Source organism: Heliangelus exortis, chromosome 8 (assembly GCF_036169615.1).
Source record: "Heliangelus exortis chromosome 8, bHelExo1.hap1, whole genome shotgun sequence".
NCBI lineage: Eukaryota > Metazoa > Chordata > Aves > Apodiformes > Trochilidae > Heliangelus > Heliangelus exortis.
This window is the reverse complement of record NC_092429.1, coordinates 24,279,749-24,302,746: the sequence shown is the minus strand read 5'-3', so window position 1 is coordinate 24,302,746 and position 22,998 is coordinate 24,279,749. Positions and strand designations below refer to the sequence as shown.

The following is a 22,998-nucleotide window of genomic DNA, read 5'->3' as shown; positions in this document are numbered from 1 at the left end:
AAAACCCTTTTAATTTATCTATGAACATTTTGGACAGAAACACATTGACTTACAAGAGCTTAACACACAGGCACTGCTACTTCAAGATTCCAAGTGATGTAATTTGTGGAAGAAAAGAGAAAAAGAAAATAAGAGGTTGGATTATTTGCTGAGTGGGTATCTACATTCTTAAATGCAGTACTGAGTAGTCAAGTGGACTTCAATTTTTGTGAAAGTATTTGTGATTAAGACATTCAAGAACAGATCCTTCTAAGCATCAGTTACCAAAGTGCTACTGCATTAATAACCAGCTGAGGACACTACTTATATTTTTATATATATATATATATATATGCATATATGTATATATACATATATATACATTTCTATCAAAGATGTATAAATCCCATTTCTTTGATAATCATTTGTTATAAAAATTTTGTTTTTAAGAGCCAGCAGTCATGCAAGAACATGCAATTTTAAATCTGAAACACAGTCTGATGATGCAGTTTTGGTCAGGTCAATGTGGCCAATGGTTCTGAGTGATCAACTTTGACAGAACCCATAAGCAGCCAAGCAACTTGATACACCAGGGAGCTGCTGCTACCTAGCAGGAGCCAGAAATAATGACTTTTCAGACCAAAGTCAGGGGAAATCTCATTGATACAAAGCAGAGTAGAATCTGGACCCAAGCCCAGAAACACATATTGTCTCCTGGACTTGAAGTTTTAATCTATTGGATTTTTAACTCCATCTTACATTCCAAAACATGGCCAGTTTATATCAATAAAAAATCAGAAAAGTGCCCCACTGTGGGAAACCAGTGTTTGCATTTTTGTTAAGAGAAAAAAAAAGACAGTGAATGCTATCACCACAGTCAAACTGATTCCATAGTGCATACTGAAATGTTTTCCAGGTCTTTAGTTTAAAAAAAACATAGTATAAAATTAAGTTGAAACTTGAAAATTCATAAGAAAATGTTTCCAGGAGTTTTGCACAGCCCTGTTCAGGAGCAGGGATGCTCTGACAATGTCTTTTTGACTCCAGTTACAAAGATGAAACCAGCTTCTTGAGGGAGAGGGACCTACAACACATCCTTTACACGTGGTTGTTGTTAAGATTGTTCTTGTTAAAGAATCTACTTGCTTCAACACTGCTAAGAGAGACAGAGCAGCGAGATGGGTTCTCCCTTCTGTACTCAATGCTTTCCATCATAGCTTGCTTGATCACCTGGAAAACAGTGAATAATGCATCATTCAGGGAAACAGCCAACACTGAAACTGACAGGAAAGACCCTGTCAGATGTCAACAACATTTGCTCCTGCTTTTAACACTGCTCCATTATTGAACAAAATGGCTACTGAGTATTATTATGAATTCTATTTCTTTATAAAATACTGATTTTAATGTAGCAAATGTTATGACAGGACACCACCAACCTCAAGTAAGTCAAACACAGGAATATACATAATTTAAACTGAGTCCCAATTAAATTCTGAAGGGTAAAACAAAGCACTGAGAAAATCCATAATTAAAGTATATAGAAAATAATTAACTTGAGAAAAAGTAAATCTTTGGGTTTGCTCCCTTTGTCCTGAAGTAACGAGATTTGTTTATTGCACTGAATCAAAAAATAGTTTCTTTATCTGGGATGACAATTTACACATGGCAAGTCACTGTATGGATGCTGGGATCATAGGCTGTGTTACAGATAGTATCAGCTACACAGAATTCTTACTGAGCCAGCTGATAAAGAAATTTCCAGAGATCTTTACCAAAAATCTCCAGTTTCCTTTTGCTCAGTTAGAAAATCAGCATACATAAAGAACTGAGTACAAAATCCAGAACATAATGTCTACAACCTGTGCAGACAGCTTTGTTCAGTTACTCTGCAGGACATGGTAAAATGACAAAATCAACACAGGAACCAAATTAAAAGAATATGAATTGGAATAGGTGCTAAGGAACACAGGCTCAAACCTTATGAAAAGCACACATCCTACAATCCATTAGTTCTGCTATTTGGAAGATGGCCACGATACTACATCCATCTTCTTAGCCACAGAGACACTATTTAAGATTCTTTTTTCCCACTGGAAAGCACCTCTGGCCTTTCCAGCAGGATATCTGGTTGGTGGTTTATGGTAATACCTCCCACAGAAGTGATATTTCTGTTCTTCAGAAAGAGAGGTCAAGTGAAAAGACCAAATCCACCTAATTCTCACTGTGGATCTCATCCACTTCTCTTTGAAGTAATTCTCTTCTCTGCATTACCAACAGTGACTGGACTCTTCCTTCCTCCCCAGACTGGAAGGATTCAAGCTGACCATGCCATAATTTGTGCAAGCTTCTACACAAGTCTATGAAGAATGTACCTAGGATCTATTCCATCCCTCACTAAAATAAAACAGATTTTTTATCCACTGACTAAACTGTGCTTCACAGTCTCAATTCTGAGAACTGCAAGGGGCACAACTAAATGTTATACATCATAACTATCTGGGAAACACTAAAGTGCCTTCTGTAAGACAGATTTAGGGCATTACTGGCAGCACCTATTTCCCCATTTAAGCCCTTTAAGCCCCTTCCACACTGGCATACATACATCTATGTTATTGAGAGTGTTGAATTCCATCAGATCATGAAGCCTCTTGAAGGCCTCATTGGGGTACTGGAAGTTGAAGGTAGAAAATGGTGTATTTGGGTCATCAAAAATGTCAAAGTCTGCAAAGTCCTTCTCTTCCTGTGTTTCTCTTGGGACACCTGCACAGAGAACAAGCACAATATGAACCTTAGGTCTGAGGACTTGCATCTTCTTTTTTAATGGCTCTTTTGAAATCCCTAAATGCTACAGAGATAATTCGGAGACAATAATTTCTAGTCCATACCATCACTCCATCATTATCAAGCTTCCAAGGAACAGGTAGGGATAGCATCAGAAACTTTGTGCTCACCTGGAGCTTTGTACTTCCGGAAGTTGATGTTGGCCAAAACAAAATGGATTATAGTGGGACAGTCTTTCTCTGAAGAGGTATCTTTGGGTTTGAACACGTAGCACTCCTTCATGCCCTCTCGATCAAATACATTTGGGTCTATTTTTGGGAAAGGCAGCTTGTTCATTTTGGCCCATTTTTCAGCCAGCAAAATTTCCTGAAAAGGTAACAAAGATTCAGGTGCATAGGAGCATCTGCTGCAAAGAGAGGTTTTAGATGGAGAGACAGAGGTCAAACTGGTTACTTAAAGCAGTTTTACTAACTCACACCTCTTTACAGCAGGACTGCTCAGGTCAGTCTTTCTCTAGATGACCCAGTATGGCAAAACTGAGCAACTAATTCAGCCTGCTCAGTCCTCACCACCTGCAGTGATTCACAGGAGGGAAGGAGCTGCTCTGTCACATAAATCTTTGGGTGAATTTACAGAGCTGACGGAGAGAAAAAAACATTCATAATTATACTTGCAAACTCAGTATCAGTGCTATGGAAACCAAGGAGAGTTAATAAACATCAATCCACACGAACGAAGTTCAGTCACATCATAGCACAGTCCAGCACTTGAAAGATTGCTCAGTGAAGAAGGTAAGTCTGGAAAACAGGATTTTTTTTTTCCCCTCGTGACAACTCAGTAAACAAAATAATTTGTAAATAATGACTCAAAAGTGTGTAATGAGGGTGTGTGAGAGGGAGGAGAGGGAAGGTCAACATCTTTAATCTTGGTTTTGAATGAAATAGGAGCCTTCTTTGGGCAACTGTTTTGGAAACGCGAGAGATTAAAAGATAGTGGGTGTAAAGTGATAAAACAAGAGTGGAGTCACTGACTGCAGCTGGCTGATTTCCCCACGTGTGGCAGGATTAAAAGTGTATTAGAGCCCTACCAGAGATCCAGGCTGACTCCTGCACTGGCACCACCAATGGGATTGCACAGCCAGTACACCAAACTGGTTTCTGCTCATTGACTATAGCTGTGGATTAGCTGGCAGTACATCACTCCCTTTATTATACACATATTCCTGCTAAAGAAATAATGAACCATTCCCTTTCATGTTGGCTTCATCAAAACCTGTGGCACCATTTAGTTTTTCCACTGTTTCTTCTTGCATAAAAGTATTTTTGCTCTTTTAAAATGTTTCCAGAAAAACCTTCAGGAAACACTGAACTTCCAATCAGTCTCTCCGTGTTCTGGCATGTTCCCCAAAACAACACAGAAAAACTGCAGCTGCTGGAGACAGAAAGCTCAATGCACAGGCTAAGAGGAACAGAGATAACTACACATGACCTTTTGTACAGACTCCACATGCAGAGCATGAACAAAGGGAGGGAAAAGATGTTTCAGAGGAGATGGCAGTGCTGTGTCAGCAAATCTGGCTGATAGGGAAATAGTAATGACAAAAACAGTGTCAAATTCTAAAATTCATAGAAAATTAAAGGCAGACATAGACTGTGGGAATCAGACAACTGAGGAAAAAAAAAAAAAAAAAGGATTCTCCCCACTGTGCTACACCCTGGTATGACCCTCCTGGGCAGTGCAGTGGCTAATTCTAAAGTCCCCAACACAGGAAGGACATGGAGATGTTGAAGAGTCCAGAGGAGGCCAAGGAGGTCATCAGAGAGCCAGAACACTTCTCCCATGGAGAAAGGTTGAGAGAGTTGGGGTTGTTCAGCCTGGAGAAGAGAAGGCTCCAGGGAGACCTTAGAACACCTTCCAGTACCTGAAGGGGCTGCAGGAAAGCTGGGGAGGGATCTTTTCCAAGGGCATGGAGTGAAAGGATGAGGGGGGAATGGTTTCAAACTCAAGGAAAGCAGATTCAGGTTAAGAGATTAGAAAGAAATTCTTCCCTGTGAGGGTGGTGAGGCACTGGCCCAGCATGCCCAGAGTAGCTGTGGATGCCCCCTCCCTGGAAGTCTTCAAGGCCAGGCTGGAGGGAGCTGGGTGGGAGATGTCTCTGCCCATGGTAGGTGGCTTAGAATGAGATTATCTTTAAAGTTCTTTCCAACCCACAATATTCTATGACTGTATGATAGGTAGTCCCCAAAAGGCCTAGAGGTTGTAGAAGTTACTCCTTTTTATTCTCCCAAAGCTTGGGGTTTTTTTACCTTTGACAACATTGAGTTAATTTTTGCCAGAGTTGATATTTTCTGATGCTGTTTTGGGGTTTTCTCCCTTGAAAGCAAGAGGAAGGAAAAAATCCTCTGTTTTAATTGAAATTTCTCTGCAACAAAGGATGCTAACTGTTTCTCCTACAGGCAAGTTTTCCTTGGTTTTCTTAAAAAATATTTAAAATCTATAAGGGTTCCAAATAAATACTGCTTTCTTCTTTGAGTACCTCACAATGGTGTTGTAAGTGCTCCTTTATCTATGTTAATTACCAACATGATCCAACATTAAACTTTTCTGATCAGTTGGAGCTGTCTGAATGAGTAGGTTGCACAAAATGACATCTGTGTTTTCCACACCTGCTGGATTCTTCTGCGGTTGCTCTTGCCTGGATGGATTTAGGAATCCTATTTAAACCAACACTGGGATTATCCCAGTGAGATGTAAATAAAGAGTTACTCCCACTTCCAAAATATTACATATTTAGCAATACCAGAGTGAGCCACATTTCTATGAGATGATGACAGAAAATTTCCATCAGAGAGGAGAACAGCTGGACAGAGCTAGAGCACTAGCACAATGGTGGGTGACTGACTTAATTGTTTAATCCTGACATAAAATAAAATTCTGTAATGCAGTGTCAAGGCAAGACTTCCATAAAAACAATAGAGCTACTACTTCAAACTAATTATATTGGCTGCATTTGTGTCAGTTCTCTCATGTGAGTCACATAAACAGGAACTGAGGCAGAGTGCGAGATTCTTCCTTGACGTGGAAAGTTTCTCCAAAGCTGTCGATACCACAGCACCAGGGCCTTTCTGGCACCATGAAATGCACAACCAACCCAACTGGAATAATATAACTGAGTCAAATTTATGAACACAAAGAAAGAAACAGCCTATCTTACTTTGAAAGGAGGGCTGGAATCACTTGGCCTCGCTGAAAAATCGAAGGAGATGATGAGATCAACACCTCTTTGAGGTCTTAAGATAAGTGGGTATGGCAGGTTAAAAGTTAACCCACTGTCCACTATGTGAATCTTTTTGCTCTTCACATCTAGTGGCTCGTATATCCTCTCAAACTCATCAGGATCTGTGCAGAACAAATGAAAACAAAACAGGAACACACCAGTTAGGAAGGGAAATTGAAGCGGGCTTTCAAGTGGGAAGCAGTGAAGATTCTGCAGAATTCAAAATATACAGACACCCAGTGAAACACATCATGAGCCCAGGTGTAGCCTGAACTCTCATCTTCACTGCAGAACACAGGGGGGAAAAATGAAGCTGGAAGGGACATCTCTAGGTCAAGCACACAAGTTCCTTGTCCCAAGAAGAGGTGGCTCAAGACATAACTGAAGGAGAAAAACCCCCAGGCTTTATCCTTTCACTCCCAACAACGTCCCCATACAGCTCAGGAAAGAAAAGACAGTTTTTCCTGAGTGTCTCTGCATTTACTCAAGTCTCCAGATACTACTAAATGATCTCTGCAGTATTTAAAACTTTTCTCCTGACAGTTTTTAGTTGCTCTAAAATGTTTAATACAGCTCTTAAAAATATTTCCAGGGCAAGTTTTTGCCTTTTAACTAAAACCTAATGCTAACAGCTGTAGAGGGCAGTGTAATCTAAGGAATGCTGAAGAGAATAATATATTTATTTCTTGCATAATTGAATTTCCTATCACCTACTTTTTGGTGATGGAAGTAATCTGAAGAAGGGTGTTTTTATGTGAAGAAAATCCAGCAAAAATACTTCAAATTCTTGTTCCTAATCAGTTCAGGATCGCTGAAGAAATTTATCTTATGAGAAGCAAAAAAATCTCAGAACAAGTATCCTTTAATTTCTATTTCTGTTATTATTATTTTTTTATTAGAGGGCACTTTGCTAAGAAATGAGGCACCAGATTCCAAGTATTTTTTTTTATTTCTAAGGCAAAATACACTTCCTAATTGCTGCAAATTAGTAAAGGCCCAAGTGTGTTTCTAGACCTATTTTAGAACCAGATATACCTTGTAACCACGAATTAGTATAAAAAAATGAAAATGTATTAGTGTTTATCAAATTCACCATAATTAAAAAGCACTGGTTAAAAGTACACTTCTAGCACAAGTACACCAGTTTCTCTTCTCCTTGTTTTTCAAAGGCAACATTTCAAACAATTTAACCCTTCCTCTCAACAAGATTTCTAGGAATTGCATAAATATTTGTTTAAGTTTTAACTTACTTTATAAAATTGGAACTTTAAAGTGATCTTTTAAATAAGACTTGTACCACCTATGATAATGTTTGTGACAGGAGTGTTACTGTATACACAAACTTTCTACCAAAAAGGTATCCAAGAACTGGATGGTTCCTATTTCTCATTGCCTCCATGACTCCATAACTAAATTTATCATAATAATTTTATTATATTCTGAATGACATTTTTTAATGAGATTTTGAATGACAATTTTTTAATGACTGTCTCCATTGTTGTTAATTGTGGTCTTCTAGAACTACAGGGGAAATTCAACTTAGAAGTTTTTCTTTTTATTATTATTGATTTTAGAAGTACATTTTTCATCTTTGAGCTGAGAAGAAAAGCTCTAAAATGCAACTTAAGTTCACGTTATGGAGTCAGAAGTTAAAAAAGGCATGAAGGTGGCCTCATGTCATATTAGCAACGTGACTTTAAAAGCAGACTAAGTATGAAATTTGAGTTGATTTCCCCCAGATCTGACAGAAGGCAGACAGGTGGGTCAAGACACTGCAGAGGTGCCCAGGATGCTCCTGGTAGAACTGTAATGTACAGTAAATATCCCTGGCACTATAAAAAAACATCACCTACTTTATAACCTGTGCTGTAGTTATTCTGAAGGATGGAAAGGGAAACTTTTGTTCTTTTTACCACACATAAATCCAAGACACTCATTCTACATGCTCCAGCAGACCTGGTAAGTCAATCCATTACCATTAATTAACCAGGATGAGACTGCATGGAGTATTTATGCTTCAAGAACCTGGGACATTCATCTCCAGCCCATGTGCACTGCTTTTTGGGAAGATGCATTCATACAACAGGAAGCTCTCCAGCAGCACACTGGGAGAAGCAGGAGATGCTTCTGAGCAGTGCTCTGGGTGAAACCAGCACAGCATGCCTGGCTCTGCAGCAATCAGATACACAAATTGAGAGCAAGAATTGTTTGGAAATAAAAAAAGAGCACATGCTCTAGAGACCAAACTTTGTCCCACATGGCAGCTCCAGTGGGAGGATGGGAGTTGAAAAGGGCATTTGTTACTGACGTGTGTCAACTAGAACAGAGTTTCCATAAATACTGAAATAAGGAAGCAGAGATTAGGAGTTATTTTTTTCTCTATTGTTATTCACTTGGCATTTTCTCAAGTGATTTTGGTGTGTTGTAATACCAAGAGACTGAAGCAGAACTCTGAGCTCAGAATGAAATCACTCAAGGGGTGTAAAGCTTTAAAGCACATTTTAGATCAATTAAGAAGATGCTCAGCAAAAATAAAATCTGTAGCAAAGCAAAGCCAAGCATTTTCCTTTCAGCTCAAGCAGCTGGGCTCTCTGCTGTGTGCACTGCAGACCAGAAATTCATCCTCAGTAATGGCTGTAACATGAGTTTAGATATGCCAGAGCTCATTCTCTGCAGTGCACCTCAGTATGGAAGGCCTGAGATAACTGGAGATGTAAAGTACTATTAATATCTCTTTTGATTAAGTTATTCATCCTTTGGAGTGTCTGGTAATAAAGAGAAAGTGAGTCCTAAAGCAATTCAGGCTTCTCTCTGTATTCAAGCTGACAGGTCTACTGCTAGTGGTAGGGATAAATATGCAAAGTTTAAATGTATCCAGTGTCCTAGTAATATATAATATTTTTAATTCATACCAAAGTTTCCCTTTTTTCTGCTCCTCTGGGTTCCTAGGCTGTAACATACATCAGCAAAATTCACCATATAAAAATGTGGATATACTTATCACACTACTGAATGATTAAATTCTATACTTTCTGAAATTTCAAGGGTTTTTCTAATTGTTCTTGACTATAATATTGCAGCTACTCACAGGCACTACCCTTGAGTTGTTAGTTCTGTTTTAAGAGTGTGGGCTTCAGCTAACACTAAAAAAATTGCAGTTAACATCAAACTTTTGCCAGATGTTTTACCCAGAGAAATTTCAGGCTCTCAAATGTAATTGTCTCAGAGGTGCAGTCTCATTCTGGCAAATCAACATTTTAGTTCAACTGAAATTAAACCAAAAAAAGTTGATAGTTGATTCTGCAGGTTATTTACGTCTTAATTATGCAAAATTCTCATCAACTGTCATTTTTTCCAAGCATAAATTCACTACCCGCTTTCCTGCCTCTTTTACAACTACTGTAAATATTAAGATTACCAGCTGTAAACACCTCTGAGATGATAAAAATATTTAGAAAGTGGAGTACAGATGGAAAATTACTATCCAACCATTCAAAGGGATTTGTTACATTAACAAATAGACATTAGAGCTGTCTGCTGCTTAAGCTTTTAAAGGACATCTGGTATTTACTGTTGCATAATGAGCTGCCAGGACAATCTCTGTCCTCTGAATAGAAGAAAATAATGACTGAAGTGACAATTATTATTATTATTATTACAAGGCATAGCTGGCAGCACTGTGTTGCCACACAGGAGCATGGGAGGAACACAACTTTGAGATTTGCAGTTCCTTGGTTTGAAGTATGTCAATAATAAACCATAATAATCCAGAGGCATTAGAGTTTGTATCACAGAAACTGTTCAGGGAGGCTCCACCAAGTACCAGCTTCACGGTGACTTAATTTTCTACTTAACTTTTCAGTTTCAAGGAAACTGAAATCCTTAACTTAGTGCTCTGTCACATACTAGGGAATTTAAAAAACCCATAAAAACAACAAAAAAAAGCACCAGTAGCAGAATACTAAGAAAGTCATTGGTGCTCATTGAGAACACTGTAATGAATAATATCTATAGCAAATCTTGAAAATATGAATCAAATATGAGTCCTATTTCTCTGGAACACCAGACACTGAACTTCTTTTGTAAATTAACATTTTTCTGAAATTCTAATTTTCCATCCACGTTCCTGCTTCCTGCTTGTGCCACCATGACATCAGGATGGACCTACACATCAGTCACATCTGGATGTGAATGGGCCTAAGATGTCACTTACCCTGAGAAGAACATGATGTTAGCAAATCAGGGATCTACAAGAAAAATGTGTTGTTTCCACCTGTTTTTCAGAGGAAGACAAAGGCAGCAAAAAAGCTACAAAATTTTTCAATCAGGGAAGCCCTTTAAGAGGAGAAATTTGATTTCCACCAAAAGGCTTAGAACCAATGAGAAAAGGAACAACACACAACACCCTCTGGACAAGTCCAAGAGAGTGAGAAAGTGACCACAACAAAGGACACCACACACAACAGCAACTTGGTCACCTCTGCCAGCAGTTCCTTCAGAACAACAGCCACTTCCCCCCCAAAAAGGTCCTGCCTGTTCTGCATTCTGCCAGGGGAGATGGAAGATTGCAGCAGGCAGAAGTCACCTTGTGGTGCCCTCTCTGATACCCAGGCACCTCTTAACCTTCAGGTACAGAATCAGCCAGGTTGGAAAGGACCTCTGAGATCCAACCCTTGATCCACTACCACTGTGGTTCCCAGACCATGGCAGTGAGTGCCACATTCAGTCTCTTCTTAAAAACCTCCAGGGATGGAGAATCCACCCCCTCCCTGGGCAGCCCATTCCAATGTCTGATCACCCTCTCTGTAAAGATTTTTTTCCTAATATCCAACCTAAACCTCCCCTGGCAGAGCTTAAGACCAGGCTGTTGTACTTCTCACTGTTGGATGTTACCCACTGAGTGAGTACCTGCTGCTGCTGGTTTTACTGGCAGGCATTGTGTGGACTCACCTGCCACAGCTGCATCAAGCTCATCTTCCTCCACAGAATCCTGAGTGAGCAGGTCTGCCAGAGGAGAAAGGGGGTAACAGCTGTTGAGGTTCAGCCCCAGCATGAAGTTGTGCACTTTTCCAGCACGGCCTTCCCTGGTGTTGAAAAGGGCACTGTCACCCACCAGAGCCATCAGCATTCGCTGCACCCAGCTTTCCTGGCTGCTGTTCTGATATTCCTGATTTGCCTCAGAGTTTTCAGTTCCTGCAGGAGAAAATGAAAATAAGCAATGGTGAGAGTTAACTTATCAAGTATAAACCCAAGGTTTTGGGGTCCATGAAAAAAATACCTATTAAAATAAAAAGAACTGGGTCACAGCCTTCTTTTAAGGAGTCATGGACTGAATGAAGGAGCTCTGATGCAATAATTTCAGTAAAATGGATGAAAATGATCTTAACTTCACAGGCCAGAGGAACTTTGCACCTGCATTACAGTAATGTGGATGTGTCCATCAGGAAAACAGATTGGGAATATGTTAGATGACAAGAGGTAGACTTAATCAGCATGGCAAGGTCAATGGGGATATGGATTTATCTGTGCTAGCAACCAAAAGCCAAACTCTCCTGGGCTCAGGGGACAGAATTGAGTCACCAAGATCCATATTCCATGTGAACTGACCCCCTTTTCCATCCTCCCAGCTTTCCTTAAGAAGGCAAAGTTTGTCTGCATACAAGAGAATGCTATAGCATGGGAATTCTAAAATATCTGAAAATAACATTTCATTAAGCTCTATGATGCAATCAATCAATATCTGGTTTTCAGAAGTTTTAAAGGGTACAACAAAACATCCAGATTATAATTAGATGTAGTAAAAATGACTCAGATTGGCATCACCTGGCATTCACAAACTGTCAAAACTTGACTTTTTTTAGGGTTTGCATAAGGAGATAATTCAGGCCCAGGCTTGATACCATAACTCCAGCTACAAAACATTCCTCTTTAATCCAGGTTTTAAAGGAGCTGAGCTTCACGTAAGTAGAGAGAAAACAAGCATCAAACACTACAAAGTTTAGAGGTCCAACATCTGTACAACAATATTCTATAGAAGTGGGAGGGATTGCAAACTGTTTACAAATCACTATGGCTACAAACTATGAGATGCAATGTTTGGTGTTGGCTGTAGTGCTTAAACAGGAAATCTGGAAATTAAACACAAAATGTGGTATCACTCTCTCTATTATTTCACACATAAGGGGAATTGAAAAAGCAATCCTTTAACTCAGCTGATGACATTCACTGTCACATTGCACAAGATTTACTTTTCTTTCTGTAGATCCTAAAACTACAAAGAGCTGTTTCCCCATCTTGGCTTTAGTTGTCAAAAACATAAGCCATTTCTTCAGGTGAAAATCACTGTTCTCTCAAAAAGTACAAACTCAGAAAGCATTATTAGGATGAAGCAGAGATCCTAACTAAAATTACAGAAATCCCCTGGTGCTTTAGGTGCTTGAAGATAACTTTCAGTAAGGTCTTTTCTTCCTACTGTCCAATGTTCTTTTCATGGTTGTGGCTCTTCTGAGAAACCAGAATTGGGCCAAGCATGAAAAACTTTCTGCATCAAATGTCATTGGTAAAGGTGCTAGAAAACCTCTATGAATGCTTGAAACACAAATTAAACCATTCTCAAATAAATATTTGATCAAGGAACCCTTGAAAACAATCATTAATGTTAGTTTGCTGGGCTGGTAACAATTCAAGAAGCTCAGTAGCTTGCTGGCAACAGACTTCTGAAGATCACTGGCTCAGCAAGCCTAATTTTTGGGTGTTTGAAAAACTGTGGACTTCTGTGAAGCCCTGTAGGGCTGACAGCAAGATTGAAGATGTGTGAGAGAATCCTTTGAGCATCAGCATGAGAAGGAGGAATGAAAGTAAAGCCAAAGGACCACTGAGGTCTCTTGCTGAGACACTGGCTCCTTTCAGAGCCTTGGGCTAGGCAATTAAGTTTTACCACTGGTATAATTGATAGCACAGCTCTCAGTTACAAGAGGCTATTGGCAAGAAAGTAAAATGGGCTATGGCTGATTACCAACACCCACAAACCCAGTCATGAAAGCTGATGAAAATAGTAACCTATGAATGAAAAGGTGAGGATTTCCTTACCTTTTGGATGCTGTGATTCATCTTCACTGTCTGAACTGTCATTGCTTACAAGGTGCTTTAGCCTAATATTTTCTGTTGATAGAAAGAGCAGGTTTAATTGTCAGCACAGCTAAGAATTTCAAAACAGTCATAAAACTATCTCAGTCTTCAGAGTAGAAAATACAGCTGGAGAGATCTGATCTACTGTGGCCATCTCTATGTTCAGAATATACTGGCTTTAGCTTGCAATTTTTACAAAGCTTCTGCACTAAGCAGATTAGCCAGAGGACTGAGGAAACAAAGTATAATCCTCAAGTTGTACCTATCTCTCACCTCTGTACCATGTATCTGACACAGTTTATTCGCCTTGATTAAAATTCAGAGGTACAGGTTCTGTCCTCTGAATAACTTCTACTAAACTAGGAAGACAATGCTAATTTTTTTAGTTACCTGGTGATTTTTTTTAAAAAAGAAGGAATGCTTAACCTCACTCACACATATATGAATGGGTACCCTTAGAAATAATGGGGAGGAAACCAAAGCCAAGATGCTTACGAAAGTTCTGCTGTTGGATATGTGAAGAATAAAAGTCAATGTAGTTACATGGATAGAAAAGATGATGGGTTTGATTTCATAACATTGAGAGAAATGAAAACATAAGTGAGTGAACTGCTCCAGAAAAAAATCTGAACTGTGTTAGGGGTAACAGCTTTGTTTCCAAAACAACCACAAAGTCATTGCTAACTGTTCATTACTGGCTCAAGGAATTATTTCAAGGTCAAAATGAGTACTGAAAAGGCAACAGAAAATAGAATACAGGCTGACAACAACACTACAGTTATGAAGGGAAACCTTTCTTGAAATATAGGAGCTTTACAATGTTTTATGAGCCACTTCATCTTGGAAGCTTATATCCTTCAGAGACTTGAGGCAGAGGCTGAAGCCCAGTGATGCAATCTTATCCAAGAGAATGCTTTTGAAAACAAAACCCCTTTATTCCTGAGTGTAACGTGTGTAATAATCATCTCTAATCAAAATTTGAAGCCAGTTAAAATAAACTGTATGGGGGTTGTTTCCTAATGAGCTTGAGCACATTACCAACTAATTGCTTTTTCCATTAAAAAAAGATAATGAAATAACATCTCATTTTTCTCACAGAAGGGTAACACAGAGGTTGGTCTCTGAAAGCACACCCCTGCTTTGGGCTGTAGTTTGCAACAAATGCTGTAATTTCTACCAAATGCAATATCAAAACAATGACAATTTCACTTCCTGCTTTTTGCTTAAGTCTAAATTTAATCCCTATAAGCATGTCAGGCTGGAAGAGAGAGTCACCATCATATCAGGTGTAAAAACCCACACCTTTATTACCCTTGATAATGAATACTGGATACAGTTCACCACCACTGCTGCCTTTTTTTTAAAAAAGGATTATGCTCTCTTAGACTTACATACAACATTGTAAAAATCACCAGAGAAACAGAGGAGCTTAGTCATCAGGTATTTTTCTTTAAGGAGTTTTTAATACTCAGTGGGTCCTCAATCACTACTCAAATCCCCACAATGGACAAACATGCACCAAAGACAAACACAAGACAAAAATTCCTGAGCAATGAAATAGGAGAGAGGTCAAAAAAAAAAAAAATTAGTGATCAAACCAGGAAGCTAAAAAAAAAATAATTTTTGGACACCAAATAATCTGTATAAAGCAACCTCCACGCAGAACTGATTATTTACTGCTTCCAGGTGTGATTTATACATGCTGTGTGTGCATATTGGCTCTTGTGATAATCCACCTGTATTTTCCCAGTCACTGTGGAGGTACCAAGGTTTCACTGGGACATCTACAGCATCCATGGTTCAAGCCACACCAGCATTTTCATATCTAATGCCATTTCAAAGCATATTTTAAAAATTACATATGACATGAGCCACAGATGAGAGATACCATTCTGTCTCTCAGTATCTTAAAAACACAGTTAGAAACACAGTTTTCCACTATCAAATTCTTTGACAGGGATCCTCTACAGTAGGTGTTAACACTCAAGAGGTGGACCAGAAGTATGAAGCTGGGGGCACAGATCTCTTCACCCATAAATAAGCACATTATCAAATCAGCTGAATACCATCTATTAGGATTTTAAATCAACTCCATCTGCATTTTCTCTCCATGCTTTTCAGAAAAATCTGTCTAGTAAATTTTTTTATTGGTTACATAATTCCCTGTAATGCCATCTTCAGAATAGGGGAAAGAAAGTGTAAAAAAACCCTTCCTTTATTAACCACATTCACAAATAAAACACAGTAAATCAACCCCAACCAAGATAAACTCTTTCCTAACTGTCATTTTGCCATTTGTGCATTAGGAATGCAACTGGAATAAATTAGTAAGCAAAGGATCAGATACCAACAGGGTATCCATGACTTGTGGTTAGCATGGAACAATCCAGCAATGCAGAGATGACAGAATTTGCTTTTACTTTACTGAACCTTTGAATATTACACTCCAATGTCAAGAGACTACACAATGAAATATCAAGTATCTGATCTCCAAAAACTATCACAACAACATAAAAACAGGGAGTTAGAAGAACCTAACTTCATGAAAATAGTCAAGACTTATGCATGCAACTTTCAGTACTTCTGCTACTAATCAGAAACAAAAGTGAAAGGAAGCTGCTAAAACTTTTCCTTGGGCCTCAACAGCATCTAGTAATGTCAACAATTACATTTTACTTGAATTCCACATTCTTAAAATGACTGCACACAGTGCACTGACTCTTGCTAGTAATTGTTTTGCATAGTAGAAGAATTATTTACTAGTATTACCTAATTCTTCTTCCATGGTGGGACCTTTATTTTGTGAATTGGAGACACCAAGCACTCTGTTAAATAATATAGAAAATGCACTGCCCCAGACACCTGAAAGGGAAAAAGCAAATGATAAATGGAGGCTGGTAAAACTAAAAAGAACATACATTCAGCTATTTAAGCTCTCTTTCTGAACACACTTCTGATTTTGGAACATGCTAAGTCATAAGCTCAGATGTACATATTAGAAAAAAAAAGATAATGCCAATCTGTGCCTTTGAAACCTTTCAAGTGGATGCCTCCCAGTAAATTGAGAACTCTGTTTCTTGTCTCACTCTTTGTGTGACTGCATTTAAAAGCCTCTGTCCATGGACTACTGGAATTAGTTTTATTTTTCAGTCTGTCACATACTAACCCATCAAGAAATGCAAGGGATTTTCATTATATTTCTTCACTGCTGTCCCCATAAAAAATTTACTTCCAAACAAATCCGGAGACATAAAAGTACCATACTTTGCCATACCAATCTCATATGGACTGAATTCCACCCAGTCTGCAAAATAAGAAAAAAATTGAGTTGAGTTAGCAATCTCAACCTGAATAGAAGCAGAAGATAAATATATATAAATGAATAAAACCTGTATCAAAGCAAGGAAATTTTAGTTAAACAGGAAGCTAAATAAGCAACAGGAGTATCTCTGAGGGTGTGCAGAAGTCAAAAGGTTGATTTCAAATAAAGGACAGTCTAATATCATAGCAAAGAAGGAATTCTCATTCTCTCCTATCACAACAAACTTTGGTGAAAAAACTAGGAGGTTGTAAAACCAGAAGCATAAAAGTAACCATTAAGAATAAAAACAAAGTTGCAACTGGTTTTCATCTCATGCTTCAATATTATTCCCTATCACACCAAACGCAACATGAATCTAAGTTCCAAGTTTCTTTTCTTTTAATGTGACCCTACCAAAAATGTGGAGGGCAGTGACAGAAGAGGCAGAAAAAGTATTTTATATCACAGAGGTTGTGAAAGTTTCTTGGAGAGACATTTGAACTCCAACCAAAATCTGAAGCGAAATCCAATATGAAAAGGCAAAGCTGAGAAGCAGCTGAGAAACTGAGAAACAAATGATCCGAAACATATTTTTAAAAGTCTATGCCATTGTATTTAATTTTCAAATGCATATTCTGATTTCTATTCTTTTAGAAAATGTATTTAAGCTAATTTAAAAATATTTTCTTTGACAATAGTGGAGCTGGTTACATCAGACAATTCATTTAAAAAAGGGAGTATTAAGGAACCAAAAATACCCTGCATTTTTAGTATTTCACCTATTCACCTATTTTATCTTCCATATTTTTAGTAGTGATTGATTTGACTGCTTCTATGAGCAAATTCAAAATAATTCAGAAAGAGAAAGGTAAAAGAAACAGCTTTGAAAAATCTCCACAAGTCATTGGGTGCCATTCACTCCTCAAGATATTCCATGTTTCTGTTGAAATGTTATGCATAAAGTTAACCACTCATCCTGAAGAAGAAAGATCTAATCATGAATTCTGAGAGTTTTGTTTCATGGCACAATTCTTATCTCTGCTAAGTCAAATAAAACATCCTATTTTCCAAATAAACCACCCACAAATCTTCATACTTATTGGAACAGAAGGAAATTCCTTTGAATACCCAGTCCAGGAATTAAATGGTATTTCCCTTCAGCTAAAGATGAATGGCAGATATGTATTTCAGCACCATGCTGACAGCAAAACTAGATTTGGGATGAGAATTCATTTCATTTGGCATAATCCACTTCCACTTGTATTTGCACTGAAGAAGTTGATTTCTCAAATCACATATCCTGCTTAGGAAAATAAGATTTCTGCCTTAAAATGAAATGGTGTCAGCATTATCTCCTGCCATTCCAGAAGCTCCTTGAGACAGTGGCCATTAAAAGGAGTAGAACAAGAACTCTGCCCCAAGGAAAACACTTTGTGTTTCTACCCCAGTAAAGCAGGCTACTTCTTGGCTGAAGTAATTTTTTGTCATTGAAGAAACTACTGTACTTAAAAAAAAATTAAAAAGCCATCTTTAAGTTCATTATGCTCAGTTAAAATGAGTACTGCAGTTTTGGGTATGGCCAGCACCCCCTGGGTCAGAAATGCCAGAGGTAGGGAAAACACACAGAGCCTGGGGCAAGGCAGCTCTTAGCAGTTGCAGGAAAACTTGTACCATTCCCAGAAGGAATTTATCTGATATAATTAATACATTTCAATGTGAAATGACATGAAAGATCTCAGCAACCTCTATAAGTAAGTAAGTAAGAAAGTATAAATAGTTCTGCTCAAAACTTACTGCACAAATGTACAGTAGCAAATCAGGAATAGCTGGTCAGGTTTTTTCGTTTCTCATTTTCCATTACGAACAAACTTTTGACAGAAACTTTTCCAAATAATCTTTTTTGGGGGAAAAACACTTGGCATTTCCCTTCTCAATCTTATATGTAACGAGATATATATATATATATATATATGTATTGGTTTCTTTCTACCTCAATTGGACCCACTCTCAACTGAGGGTACTAGATGGAATTAAACCTACTGGTTAAATAAAAGGTAAAGCCCCTTTTGTGTTACCAAGAGTACTTTACACTGAGCAAGAAGCAAAAGAAGAGGCAGTATGTCCTATGTAGTCAGTATTTCATTTCTCTTGGAGTGAGGAATTATCCTGTATGACTGAAGACATTTTCTTTTACCTGCAAGATATATTAATGTTATGCAGCTTTCTGCTGTTGGAGAAACACTGGCTTTCTTGTTGTCTTGCCTACCACAATGTTCTTATCTACTTCCTGGTTAAGCAACTGGTAATAACATTGAGAAAAAACTTGGCCACCACTTAGCATTTCACAGACACCTAACAGAGGCTGTTATCATGTTAGAACTATTTTCAGGGGAAACAACCCAGGAATGTCAGAAAAAGAAGAGGCCACTGACCTATCATACACTCTGTTTGTCTTTCCATGGACAGGAAAAGCTGCATCTTGAAAGCCAAGAAAAGGCTCAGTTCCATGATGTGGGAGGAAGAACAGATCCATTTGATGCCTACTCACCACCACTCTGTGATCTTGCTGCAGATACTTCACCAGTCAAGTAAGCATCCACCTACCTAAGTACATGAACTATTTATGAGTAGCTTCTTGTTATTAGACTCTGCTGTCAGATTCCCAGCAGCCACTGAATGCAAATGCATTTCCCAACCACTTTTAAAACCCATCAGATTTGTCCTCATGGTGTGCCTGTTTGGTATATCCTTCAGTATGACAACTTCCTGTTATTTTTATAAATAAAAATCTCCTTCATTCAGTTCATAACAAAGCCAATTCTGTGAAGCCCCAAAGAATGTTTCCCATCATGGCAAATTTCTTCCTAATCCTTTCCACAAGACTAATATCTTCAAACAGTACCAAGCTGCAGGATACAATTATTCTGAGAAGTATTAAAAAAAGGGGCTTTTCTCTCTTTTCTTGATAAGTGACTGGAAACCATACCTGCAAACATCAGCTCTGAGACATCTGGTTTGACATGGAGACATGTAAAGAGTGGGAGAGCACACTGTGCATCATTGATTTTCTCTTTCATGTTGCTCAAAGTAGTGTCCATTCTCTGCATAAAAGAAAGACATTATGTCCAAATGGAATCTAGAAAGGCATCTAGAAATGAGAATACTCATTGCTCTGAAACCCTCTAAGAGAAGGAAAATGGACAAACTAGTCACTTCCAAGAAAACCAGAATAGAAGAATTAATAAAAGACAGTAATCTGCTTGACTGCTTTTTAACTACACAGTCCAGGAAGGAAGGTGTGGGAGAAGATATGATAGGAAAATGAAATAAGCATGATTACAGAATCAAAAAGGGCACAGCCAAAACCAAAATAGTATTGCTGGCTAGTTAGAGAATTATTGAATGGCTTGGGTGGGAGTTCTTTCCCTCTGCTACTGTAAAAGTCTTAGGCAGAACCACCATTCATGATCACATAATTTCTTTCATGCTGTGCTGTTTCTGAAAAGTCAAAGATAACCAAGAGGTACATATGGACTACTAAGAGACTTTTATCTTCTAACCAAGGATCAGAATCTCTCCCATAATCAGGTAATCAAGATAGACTGAAAGTCATTATGACATAACAGCACCTGTGTTGCCTGTTTTAGAGGGCTTAAAGCCTAATGGCAATGTCTACTCATGGAAGGCACAGGTGTATAAAACCAGGCTGTCAATCTGCTAACACATTTCAATCTTATGATAAGATCAAATCCAAATTCTGCTCACCTGACACACTTGAAGACTCTGTGTCTGGTGCAGTCAATTAGGATTTGTCAATACTAAAATACAACACTATGAAGCCCTCCTATTTCTTCTTTTTCTCAGCAAAACAAGTACTAAGAAATAGAGATGGGGATCTTTCACCTTGAAATTAGTCTTTTGTTAAGTAAGTTTGGCTTTTCTTATAGCAAAATGTGCATGATAAATTTACACCAGTTTGTGGTTTTTTGCTAAAATTCCTTGGGAAGTAATTTTAATGGATGATATCCAAAGTTAAGTGTCTGCAGCAGGTGCCCAGACCCTGAGTTTATTTCTGTTGCACCTGAATGCATGAAGTTTCATGAAAAGAAATTCATACCATTCAGAAACACAGCCCACAATTTTACAAGTTTCTTTCCCAATACCTGTTCAGCTATAACTTTAAATATATATAAATATATTTTAATTTATTTATAAATATTTATTTCTAAATATAAATATATTCTTATTGATAAACTTGCATTGTTAAATATTATCAAGCTAGTTTCAAAAAACAGCAACAGTGGTTATTACACAAGAGTTTCACAACAATAAAAATCATTTAAAAAATGAACTCACATTATGGATAAGTGTTTCACCTATCAGCATTCCAAAGATATCTGTGAAGGTGACAGGTTGGCCTGAGCTTTTCTTATTCCACAGGGCTTCAATGTAGCGTTTCACTTTCTGAGGAGTGAGCAGCAGAAGTGGGTTGTGACTCACAGAGTTCATCAGCTCTTGGTTAATCTCCTTTGGTCCCTTTTCTGGAAAATCTGGGTGTGAATACAAAGTAGACATGTACCTGCAATGGAAAATAGGCTCTGTAAGAATCAAAGTCTAGCTCAGTGTCAGCAGCCTGAAAAGCACAGTAAGCTTATAAATAATTTGATATCATTACTGATTAAATCAGCCTAATTTACTGTTTATAATCTAAATTGTAATTTTTTTTTTTTCTCAAGGCACACAGAGCTAAACAATTTGTTCTAAATGTAAGCATACAATCAAACACTCAACATACATTTCCCTAATGTGTGTGATATAAAAAATTTAAAGTATTCCCCACATATAAACATTATGGGATAATGGATAGAATCATCCTAAGCTGAAAAACAGCTTCTCGAGTTGTCACAGGGTATTGAAATTTGTCAGACTGAGGGCCCAGTAAGCAGACACATGCAGTTCTTTCACTCTTAGATGTACCTCTTCCTGTCACTCTCCACTTTATTACCACTACTCCAAACCTCCCAACAAGGGCACTATGTGGCTTGCTTTCCAGGATGTAGATGTTTTCACAATAAGATGGAGCACAGTAACTACAACCTGTGCAGAGTTTTAATTGACTCTGAGGATTCCGAAGTGATCTATCAGGCAGATCTTGATTTTGTCACCAAGTAACTCTGGAAACTGAAGTTTTGTTTACTCAAAACAAAGTTTAGACACACATGAAGACAGCTGTGGTTCACACTTCACTGTCTTAAGTAACACCATGGGTGGAGACTCAAGATAGGCCACATTAATCTACTAGATGCTCCTTTCACTATTATTTACCCAATTAGCTGGTTCATGGATACTGCAGGAATAACTGCACCACAGGGAGATATGCACTGCATGAGCTTGGCTCTGAGGTCACTGCCCAGCAGTTTACCTGACAGCTTGATGAACCCTATCACAGGGGTGATGTAAGAACTTGATTCATCAGCCCTTCTGCAGTATCAAAAGCTTGGTGTGCACGTCAGCTCGTGGGTGGGACAAAACCAGCAGCAAACATCCATGGGAGCAGGGAAAGGGAAATGCAGGAGGCAGAATTCAGGACAAGGTTGAAGTAAGATGACAGAAACAGTCAGGAAGGGAAATGCATTGCTCCAAGGTTAGGCATGCATCTGAGTGAACAAGCAAAAACCTGCCTCTCCCTCCAGGAAAGGAATTCTCCACCCTTCAGGAAAAAGAAAAGAGCATTATTCCCAAGTAATAGACTGCATGTTAAAAAAAGAAAAGAAAGGGAGTGCCAAAGAGTCAACTTATTTATTCATCTATCAAGCAAGGAAAGTCTGAATAGGTGACATCACCAAGACAGCAAAAGCAAATTTATTTAAATACAATTGTTTCCAACATATGTTTCTGACTGATTCAGTTCAGATAGCCTTGCTATTCCAATGCAGACTTTATAGGTTTACATTAGATCAACTATGTATTTCATACCTAGGTTTTCCCAAAAAAAGAACCTCTGACTGGCCAGCTGACTGATGTCTTTTTAGAACATGGACTACACACCACTCCCTAGAAACACAATAATCATTTTCCACACTGCACTGCACACTTTAATTGATCTTTATCCAGCCAAATGGTATCTTCCCTGTTTTGCAAATGTGACAGAAGTACATCCAGGTTTTTCAACAAGCAGTGATAAATCTGCCCTTAAATCACTAGTGACAGAAAATACAGGGTCCAGGGATCCAATCTTTCCATCCAAACAAATTCAAGCTGAATGAGAACATTACTCCAGGTCACAGACACTTCTGGCATTTCAAAACCTTCTGAAACATCCTAAAAGCTTCCTATCTAGTTTGTGAGAGGGGAAGCAAGCTTCATGCAAGGAAAAATAAAATATAAAAAAAATGCTATCATATTAGGAATATAATTATCTGTTTCAAAATTCTTAAAAGCTCTGGGGTTAGAGAATTCCCTTAGAATGTGTACAATCAAATTCATGGGCTTCCTTAAGAGTTAAACTAAGGGATAAAACTCATCCCAG

The 22,998-nt window shown here is 38.2% G+C and overlaps 1 protein-coding gene across 2 annotated transcripts in view; it reads right to left on the bottom strand.

Annotated features, from left to right (window-relative positions):
- Positions 1–526: 526 nt before the first annotated feature.
- Positions 527–22,998, bottom strand: part of PLA2G4A (phospholipase A2 group IVA) — a 59,438-nt gene continuing 36,966 nt past the window's right edge. For both annotated transcript variants that reach the window (XM_071751089.1, XM_071751090.1), the window contains exons 8-17: positions 20,826–21,048; positions 19,456–19,570; positions 16,335–16,472; positions 15,938–16,030; positions 13,130–13,201; positions 10,991–11,233; positions 5,978–6,162; positions 2,934–3,129; positions 2,585–2,742; positions 527–1,209 (exon numbers count right to left, since the gene is read on the bottom strand). In XM_071751089.1, coding sequence (XP_071607190.1) covers positions 1,078–1,209; positions 2,585–2,742; positions 2,934–3,129; positions 5,978–6,162; positions 10,991–11,233; positions 13,130–13,201; positions 15,938–16,030; positions 16,335–16,472; positions 19,456–19,570; positions 20,826–21,048 — 1,555 coding nt within the window. In that variant the 3' untranslated portion in view covers positions 527–1,077. The remainder of the gene's footprint in view (positions 1,210–2,584; positions 2,743–2,933; positions 3,130–5,977; positions 6,163–10,990; positions 11,234–13,129; positions 13,202–15,937; positions 16,031–16,334; positions 16,473–19,455; positions 19,571–20,825; positions 21,049–22,998) is intronic.